Source organism: Phaseolus vulgaris, chromosome 1 (assembly GCF_000499845.2).
Source record: "Phaseolus vulgaris cultivar G19833 chromosome 1, P. vulgaris v2.0, whole genome shotgun sequence".
Lineage (NCBI taxonomy): Eukaryota > Viridiplantae > Streptophyta > Magnoliopsida > Fabales > Fabaceae > Phaseolus > Phaseolus vulgaris.
The window spans coordinates 43,021,751-43,031,702 of NC_023759.2; the positions used below are offsets into that span (position 1 = coordinate 43,021,751).

The window sequence follows — 9,952 nt, forward strand, 5'->3', positions numbered from 1 at the left end:
AAAAGAAAAAAATAAATAAAATAAAAAATAATGTAATTTTTTTGGTTAAAACTTTCTTTTTCTTCATAAAGAGATTGACAAAAAAAATTAACTATACATTATTTTTTTATAAAAATGAATAAATTATATATTGATTATATATACAAATTATATTTTCATATATATATATAACATTTATAATTTTTTTATTAATTATTAATATTAATTTTTAATATTATAATAGGTATAAGTATAATGTTTAATATATATTTTTATATTATAATAAAATAAATAATTAAAATAATAAAAGAAAAGTAATTTAAAATTTAATTAATAACATGTATTTTTATTATTATAATTTATTATTTTTATATTTTAAATTTTAAAGTTTAAAGTTTTTTATATTAAATTATTTATAATTATTATTTTAAATTTATTATATCTACCAAATCTGTCACCAACTTTTACACAATCATAAAATCAATCACAAATTTTAATAATTTTTTTTACATATCTATTCTAACATATCTAAACACATATCATCTTACTTTTCTATCAAATTACTCCAAATACTTTTTCTCGAATTTTCCTCCCCATCCAAACACGACATATAACTTATAAAATTGAGATATAATGTCGAGATTTACTAGTACATAATTATTAAAAATTGTCAAATATCTTAAGTAGTGATGAGTTTTGCATATATTTAACTTTGACTGAATACAGACTAGGCATGTGCCCATACGAAAGAGTAGGAAGAAAACAGATCCCAAAGAGTAAGAAGAAGTGGAGTACATCCGAGGCATTCAAAAACAGAATAAAATAAGGGATGATACTACGAGGTTCGGACACTTATCTTAAATGGGCATATTTATGTCGAACACACGTATCGGTGTCGATACTCATAGGACGGTGAAGTGTTCAATTCAAAAAATATTTGTTGGATTTTTGAAAATTCTAACACGATTCTAACACAATTTTAAAAGATATAAATACAATAATTTTCTAAAAACTTAAATTTATTATATAAATATTTATTATGATTATAAAAATAAGAAACAAATTCTTTTGAATCAGTCCTAAAAAATATCTTCCTATTCTCAAAAAAATCTAAAATAGACTTTTACACATAAATATTTATTTTCAATTTATATAATTTAAAATTATAATATATATATATATATACTCGTCCTATATTTTAAAAATTATATATATTTTCGTGCGTATATCAGTGTCATATAAGTTTCCTTTATCTATGTAGATAGTGTATAGTAGAAAGTGGATCCTTATTTATTTAGTGTATTTAGAAATTGAAAAGAAAATTAAATAATAAGGATGTGGTAAGAGAATTTATAATTTTACTTATGTTTATTCACGATATTCATAGAATAGTGTTAGCGGTTTCTGGATGGTGGGAGTGACAGTTGACAGTGGGAAAGCAAAATATTGATCACTGCTACCGATTCCTTTACGTCAGGGGGTCCTATAAAAAGCAACCCCACTCCAACTGAATCTGGACGCCATTCTGTACACATTTTCTTTCTTCGTCCAAACTTCCCAACAAACAACACAACACATCCATGGCAACCGCGTAAGTCACTTCTTCATTCTCCACCGTAACAGATTTATTCATGAATTATCATCTGCATTTACTTTTCATTTGAGACCGGTTCCTCTTCGTCTTTCAGCGGCGTGCAAGAAGCTCGTATTCCCCCACTAACTTCCACCTCCGAGATACCTCCTCTTTTCGACGGAACCACCAGGTTCTTCTTCTTCTTCTTCTTCCTGATTTTTGTGCCGATTACTATCTTTCATAATTGTTTTCTATTTTGTTCTAGGTTGTACATCAGTTATCTTTGTCCCTATGCGCAGCGTGTTTGGATCACTCGGAACTACAAGGTCGCTCTCCTTTTCCTCTTTTTGAAATGACCTATTCAGTATTCACCTTCATTTTTATTAATCTACTACTACTATTATCTTTCACATTTAATTTACCAGTGAATACTTCATTTGTCCTTTCTCTAAAATGTCATACATAATAAAAAAATGTTGTCAAAATAAAAAATAAGAAATACCACCTCATTCATCTTGCCTAAATGATTAAACATCAGAATCTCTCAAGAGGACACATTTTATGCAGTACTAATATTCTGATGTTGAGATATTAATTTGGCCGCTGAGATTGTCGTCTGCGATTGTTGGTGGAGGGTGGATTTTTGAATTTGTTCTTTAATTCATGGTATTCTGTGAGCCATAGGTCGTTCTCTTTCATGGTTGATGATTGATCTGGGTATACTGCATGCAGGGACTACAAGACAAGATCGAACTGGTTCCTATTGATCTTCAAAACAGGCCTGCCTGGTATAAGGAGAAAGTCTACCCAGAAAACAAGGTGTTTGTTTAACTTGCTTATTGAATGAGGAAAAAATATTAGTCTATGATTGGGTATTCGATTGATATTTTCTTCTCATGTTATAGGTGCCATCATTGGAGCACAATGGGAAGGTCTTGGGAGAAAGTCTCGATTTGGTCAAATACATAGATGACAACTTTGAAGGTCAATCTCTGGTTCCCAGTGTAAGAACTGAATATTCTTTCTCACTTCACATTTCTATCTATTGTTAAGGGAGGAGTTGTTTTGAGAAGATTTTTTTTCAGGATCCTGCCAAGAAAGAATTTGGTGAGCAGTTGATTTCTTATGTTGATACTTTCACCAAAGAGCTGTATTCTGCACTGAAAGGAGATCCAATACAACAAGCCAGTAAGTACGGTTTTGGGTTTATAATAGAGGAAAGTGTTGTTTGAGTCCGGATGAAATTAATCTTCAGAATTGGGATTTTAATAGGTCCTGCTTTTGATTACTTGGAGAATTCTCTTGGTAAATTTGATGATGGGCCATTCTTTCTTGGTCAATTTAGCTGGGTAAGTTGAAATCAACAGTCTTGAGAATGTTCCTCTTCTATTGACTGACCTATTCACTTGCAAGAAACTCTAGAAAAAAAAGGAACATGGGCCTATGACTATATTCTCTATGTGACGGAACAAAGTATTAAAGTAGTCATGGCTCAAGCGTAAATAAAGCATAAAATAAATGGTAGGGCCTATGACTATATTCTCCCATATGACTTGTAAATGCTTGTGATGATCAGGTGGATATTGCCTATGTTCCATTTGTTGAAAGATTCCAGCTCGTATTTTTTGAGGTGTTCAAACATGATATAACTGAAGGAAGACCTAAACTTGCAGCATGGATTGAGGTATACTAGAAGCAGTTCTATGGAAACTATTTTCCAGTTCCAAAATAATTTGTGCCGCTTTATATTCTTATATGTTATTGGATTGTTTCCTGTCATAATCATCAATCTTGAGCAAGAAGAGAACTTCATATGCTTTGTAACAAGTGGAAACAGAATGGTCCTGATCTTTTTCATGGTTTTGACAAGGGAGCCTCAAGAGCAACTGCTTCGAACTTACTGGTTACAGAAGATATATTCATTTATGAAAATATGTTTCTTTTGCAGGAAGTGAACAAGATTAATGCGTATACACAAACAAGAGGTGATCCGAAGGATATTGTTGATCTTTTCAAGAAACGTTTTTTGGTACGGTAAACAATTCACACTCCTCAAGATTGAGTTTTTGGCATAATTGTTGTTGATTTCCGCCATTCCTTCTATTTTATTTGCTACTGTGTTGAACTTCTACTTTTGTGCCCTGCAGGCTCAACAGTAAAATCCGGGGCTTCCTCTAAGATGTAGATTATTGGCAAGAAAGTGATGTGTTTATGGGACGCTTCTTTTGTCTGCTAGAGTCGATAATAAAGCGTTGGTTTGGTTTGGCTTCTAGAGTTGCTGCAAATAATTTGATTTCAAGGTCGGTGATGTGTATGTGTACCAGCTTGGCTTGTGTTTGCGTGGTCGCTTTTAATACTGAGTTATGGTTATTATGTTTGGATATGTAAATCGTAATAAATTAATGGTCTTTTTATACTCTACCGACCATGGTATTGAATTGTGAATTCTATCATTATGCAGATTTAATTAAGTAATATACAAATTTTCAATAAAAAATATAAGTAATAAAAAATATACAAAAAGAACAGTGTGAACTTGTGGGGATTAGAACGGAAATAATAATAATGATAATATAATTTCGGGATAAATTATGTTAATTAATGTAAAAGAATGAAAATATTTTAAGATCATAGTATGGTGGTATAGTTTGAAAATTACAATACGCCATTTATGCTTAAATAAAAATGAAGTTTAATTTCTATCATTTGTTACTATTATTTAACTAGAAGTTATCGTTAGCATGATTTAGTGCAAACATTTATGAATACGGTACATAAATAACTTTCTCATGCTTTTATGTAAATGTTGTTGACAAATTTGCATTTTTATTTACACATACTCTAAATATTCCCGGGAATCGATGGCGGGGAGGGGTTCTAAAGTAGATTGGTTCTTTACTTTTTTTAATGTGCTATATATTTGTTTGGCTGTTTATAATTTCTTAATTTATGTAGTAAGCTTAAATCTTCATTTGATGATATAGTTTCATCTATTTGTTTATATATTTTACTATGAATATAGGCAATATTTTAAAGTGTGTTTGAGAAGTAAATTTTAGGAAATAAAGATAAACAATGTGTATTTCTTTATTTAAATATAAAATACATATCCTCTCTTCCCTTTCCAAACTTGTAATCATTTGCAGCATCATTTTAAAAGAAAATTGATCTCAATAGTTCACAGAATATTTAGATTAATATTTGACCAGAAAGAAACAAAATCAAAAGCACTAAAATAACCACATCTAAAAATGAAAAACTATTGACATACCCTTATTTTCTTTTTCATCACAAATTCTTACATTTTTCTTTACTCGTCATCATCTCACTTATCACATTTGTTCTTTTCTCCTTTTTTTTTTTTATTCTCTTTTGCTTCTCCCTACTCCCTTAAAGTTTTATCCTTGTGGTAATTAAAAAATGATTATATGCAAGGATTCAGCTCAGGTTCAAATTGGGCTACGAAAAAGATACTTAATGCTCAATTACGCAACTGAAAAATGCAATATATATAATACCACAGAGCTCTATAAACTGTAGAAGACCACCATAAAGAAGTAAAGGCAGGAACGTTGTCAAGATAGAAGGCACATGAATTATGAATCCAGCAATTTGCTCTTAAATAAAATTTTGGATAAAAAGGAAAAAAGTGGAGCAACTATCTTAGCTCCAGACATAAATGGAAGCGGTTTTGAGTACATTTTTAGGAACTAGACCAGAATTACAGAATTTTGTTCTTTTTTTAGAACTGTACTATGAACTGAATGAACACCACCAAAGGACAACTGATATTAACATCTATAAACCTATATCTTAGAGTTGAGAAGCTCATTAAATAATATATTTGATTTTTTCTCCAAATTTTGTTGTATCCACCAAGTATTGAGCTGCATATCATAGCCCCCTCCTGGTTCTAGGAGGAGTACCCGGAGCAAGGCGAGAGTTTTGAACTGTGTGTGTATTGGGATCATATTTTTGTTTAGCAAGGTAAGACAAAGCTGTGACAACATCAGCTATAACTGGACGCATGTTAGCCTGCTCCTGAACACACATTGCTGCAACAGCAAGAGCCTGGTATAGTCCTCTTGGAGGATATTGACCTTGGAGTGTTGGATCAGCCATTTGTGAAAACTTTCTTCGATCCCTAAACAAGGGTCTAGCCTGCAGTTAAATCAGAAAAGTCCATCGAAGGTTACGACTCATAATTAAGGAGCAAGGGCCAACCCATGTTATGAAATATTCTAATTTCACAACGAAATTTTCTCTCAAAACATTCTTCCTTAATCATACACTATGTTAGTTGCTTTTATTAAGAGGTAACTGTAAACTAAAGGAGTGTGAAGGATTTCTACCCTCAAATCCTCAAGCTTAAGTACAATTATGCAAGATGACTGGTCCATACCCCTTCATTTATCTTGCAAATGAAAATATACTTAAAGATGTTTAATTCATTCAACCAAAAGCATTTTCACTGAGATTGGTCAAAGGCTTGGTGTAAGTGACAATTCATATTTTGTTGTGCTGCTTAAAATGATTACCCAACACTAGGAGATGAGATAAGATAACTGTAGGAGTGTCTTACCCATGCAACAAGATTCTGCTCTCCTGCAGATTTTGAATTGTCAATTGCTTTCCTTCCGGTAATTATTTCCAGAAGAACTACACCAAAGCTATAAACATCTGATTTCAGAGTCAGTTGACCAGTCATGGCATACTCTGGAGCACAATATCCATAGGTGCCCATAACTCTAGTTGATACATGTGTGTTTTCCCCAACTGGGCCAAGCTTAGCCAAACCAAAATCAGATAACTTTGGGTGATACCCTTCACCAAGCAATATGTTAGAGCACTTTAAATCACGGTAGATGACAGGAGGATTAGCTTTGTCGTGTAGATATTCCAATCCCTTTGCTGCACCAGCAGCTATTCTCATTCGCGTGTTCCACTCTAGTTGTTTCTTGCCAAGAGGAATGTCTGCAAATCAAACATATATAATCAATAAGAACAAGAAGATAATATTAAATTTAACGAAACGGGGAAACAACTTGCATAGTTGGAATACAAAATACCATGCAAGTGGTCTTCCAAGGATCCTAATGGCATATATTCATAAACCAGAAGCCTTTGATCTCCATCAGCACAATAACCAATAAGGTTGACAAGGTTAGGATGATGAAGTAGACTTAACATCAACACTTCAACAAGGAATTCCCTATTTCCTTGGAGTCCATTTCGGTCAAGTTGCTTAATGGCGACAACCTATATTCAACAGAAGAAAGGATGAAGCTTGTCAAAAACTCCTACACAAAATTTATGTAAAGTTTCGTGTCAGCAAAACTTAATCTATTGTTCTGGCTGTTAGAAGACATCAATGTGGAGAAGGGGGACGATGAAGAACAATGAAAACAGGAAGAACCACTCCAATTCTCAGCACCTCTCTCTTATTTTTCATAAACAAACAGAAAACAGATTCACCTGATTAATACTTTCCAGACGCCCTTTGTACACTCTACCAAAGCCTCCCTCTCCCAAAAGACATTCAGTTCTAAAATTTCTAGTTGCAGTTGCCAATTCACGGAATGGGAATGTCTGTGCTGCAATGTGATCAGGGTTCCATTTTTAGATGTATCTTTTGAATTTGTGGATGTATTCCTCTTCAACTTTCATGTACTCAAGTGACACGAAAAATATTTTAAGGAAAGAAGCACAAGCTACAGCAGGGTTATATTTGACTTCAATAAACCATCACATGTTAATGCAATCTCATGGTATCACAAACTGATTCTGCATGCATTATGCATCATTTCAAATTTATGATCAATACTACAAATTCAAGCTAGGTGTATACTTTGTAACCGACGAAATCACCAGACTGAAAGGAAACAAGTCTAGTATTGGTCAGAAAATTAACAAGATAATTTCAGGTACATGAAACATTATAGACTGAAACTTAGAGCATCACCTGAATGCTAGTAGCAGACCATCAATAAAATGTATCCAAGATAGTGAGAAAAGACATTCTTAAACGACGCAACACAGAGATCAAAATGTTACTCATTCTACACATCCAACACCAAATCATACTAGCATTAAAGATTTTGCTTAACTGAAAATAACATTATTAGATCATACGTATGCAGCTTCCACCCATCCCACTCCCAAAATAATTTGTTTTACAATGAATAAAAAAGATTGCAATCATTGACCACATGAAATCCCAGCTACCTGTATTCATAAACTCTACACATCCAGAACACCAATCGGGTGTACCAAATACATGAAACGCGCTTAAATTTTATTTTTGATAACCCCAAGTAAAACAAGAGATAAATTTGTGCAAGAAACAAGTTTCTAACCCAGAAAAACTACCTTAATTAAGTGAAAGAACAATTGTCCTCAACAGGGTTTCACTATCATACTTCAATTGTTCTCCCCTTTTCCCAATATAGAAAAAAAAGTACCTGGGGTGGCTTTGATCTGACCAACGAGACTGTCCTGAACTTCCATCTTCTCAATCTTGTTCTTAGTTCCTGAATATCCAGAACACGGAATCCAACCCATGTTTGTTTCCTCTTCAATGGACGCAGCACAATGATCAGATAGAAAGGAAACTGCAAATCACTCTCTCAGGACCCGACCCGACCACAGTGTCTCGGGCAGCCAACCGCAACAAAAACAACTTAGAAAAAAGCCTTTGTTCTTTCTCTCTCTCTATGTCTACTTTTATCATGTGTCTGTGTCTTCTGTTCTATATTTTCTGTTTTTATAATTCCCTAGTGTTTTAGTTTGAGTTGATTAATTTATTCATTGCCTTCTCTTTTGGTCGGAAAAACACCATGATTGGTTCAAATTCTCCTCACTGGATCACCTCCAAAACTAACTCCAAACTAATCTCATAAAACAAATTTATATATATTTCCCTTTTTTGTCCAAACATAAAATAATTGCTTTGATATTAAGTAAATTTCTGTCACAGCATGTCATGCTTGCCACTCCTATTTGCCCTCCACACACGGCTTAAGATCTACAACAAGAATCTATAAAATTAGATGCTTTGTGCTTTTGTTGGAACAATTCCCACTTACCATTTTAATGAAAAAGCAATAATGTCCATTCAATTTGTACATGTGAAGCAGTTTAAGTCTAACTCAATTATCATAATTTTGGCCGCCCTCACAGTTCAACTTTTGCCACACAACTGAACAAGAGCTAACAGCTGTAGACCTTAATTAAAGACATTCCTATAATTATTACAAAATGGGGTTCATGCCACCACCTAAATTTACCTCTCTTTCCTTTCTTTCACTTTATCCCTTTTTGTCAATAATCAAAGTGGCTCATTGGAGGGAAAGAAGATTTTGTTTTATCAAATTGCCTTTTTTTTCCCTTGTGAAAAAATTATTCAAAAGGACAATTAAGAGACTAGGCTAAGCCTGGATTCTTGTTTTTTTTTTGTCATCTCACATTACTTTGGTTCATAATTCTCATTATTTTGAATGAAATATGTTTGTTTTCTCTAAACTATAACATAAAATTGGTTTTTTTTTTCTTATTCAAATTTTAGATCATTTAAGTGTTTATAGAATGAAAATAATTAAAATAATTGTAATAGACATTAACTTACAATTAAAACAACAACAACTTAAAAAAATTAATAATTAAAAAAAATAACAAATACATATAAAATGAAAAACAAATTCTTACCTTATTTCTCTTCTTTCACATTAGTGGGATAGGTATTGGCACATTTAATTCCTTTTAGAAAATAATGAAAATATGGATAGAGACTTTGTGCTTAAAAGATCTATTACAAGGAGACAGCTGGTAGCAAACCCTCTCTATGAAAGTGCCATCTGTTTTCGTACTGCAATCATATGTTTCCTTCTTTCTCTCCCTCTAATAAAAATTGAATTAATAACAGAGAATTTTATAGACCTGATATTGAGTGAGACTAAAGGCCAATGCCCTGACAAAAGGGGATAACAGTTCATCCTTATAACTCAACACTCTTATTATCATATCATAATATGAATACTCAATTAACAACACATAGTACTCAAACCATAATTGTATTCCCCGAAAGGTTCGACAAAGCCGATTAAACGATAAGATGCAAATCTAAACACGTAATTAGGTATAAACAAGCCAACTTAGATGATAGCACAGTTAAAACACAATTGTGCTTTCGTTTGGACCCTAAAGCAAGTCCATAGCAGTCATAACCCATCTAGAGCAGTATAAATAGCAGAAGAGGCACAACACCCAAGGTAACTATTCACTCCCTACTCCTCTGGTACTTAGCTCTCGGACTGACTTAATCGTCGGAGTGTCTTCGCAGGTATCCCTCGTGTCCAGATCAGAGATTCAGCCGAAAGAAGCCTAATCGTAAGACCGGGAAGA

The 9,952-nt window shown here is 32.9% G+C and overlaps 2 protein-coding genes across 3 annotated transcripts; one reads left to right on the forward strand and one right to left on the reverse strand.

The window, feature by feature from the left end:
- Window positions 1-1,338: 1,338 nt before the first annotated feature.
- LOC137814412 (glutathione S-transferase L3) lies at window positions 1,339-3,973 on the forward strand. The gene is made up of 10 exons (XM_068617145.1): window positions 1,339-1,570; window positions 1,668-1,742; window positions 1,818-1,878; window positions 2,285-2,371; window positions 2,458-2,556; window positions 2,638-2,740; window positions 2,825-2,901; window positions 3,129-3,236; window positions 3,501-3,581; window positions 3,700-3,973. Exons 1-10 carry the CDS (start codon window positions 1,560-1,562, stop codon window positions 3,709-3,711), a joined length of 714 nt encoding a protein of 237 aa, XP_068473246.1. The 5' UTR covers window positions 1,339-1,559; the 3' UTR covers window positions 3,712-3,973.
- Window positions 3,974-5,148: 1,175 nt separating this feature from the next.
- On the reverse strand, window positions 5,149-9,285 carry LOC137814413 (probable serine/threonine-protein kinase PBL7). 2 transcript variants are annotated; one of them, XM_068617146.1, is made up of 5 exons: window positions 8,014-9,285; window positions 7,028-7,146; window positions 6,622-6,811; window positions 6,135-6,526; window positions 5,149-5,713 (listed from the first exon to the last, which is right to left on the reverse strand). In XM_068617146.1, the coding sequence occupies exons 1-5, from the start codon at window positions 8,111-8,113 to the stop codon at window positions 5,447-5,449; spliced, it is 1,068 nt and encodes a 355-aa protein (XP_068473247.1). In that variant the 5' UTR covers window positions 8,114-9,285; the 3' UTR covers window positions 5,149-5,446. The 2 variants fall into 2 exon arrangements, with proteins under 2 accessions (XP_068473247.1, XP_068473248.1); XM_068617147.1 differs by lacking the exon at window positions 7,028-7,146 and having other exon boundaries at window positions 8,014-8,565.
- Window positions 9,286-9,952: the final 667 nt, after the last annotated feature.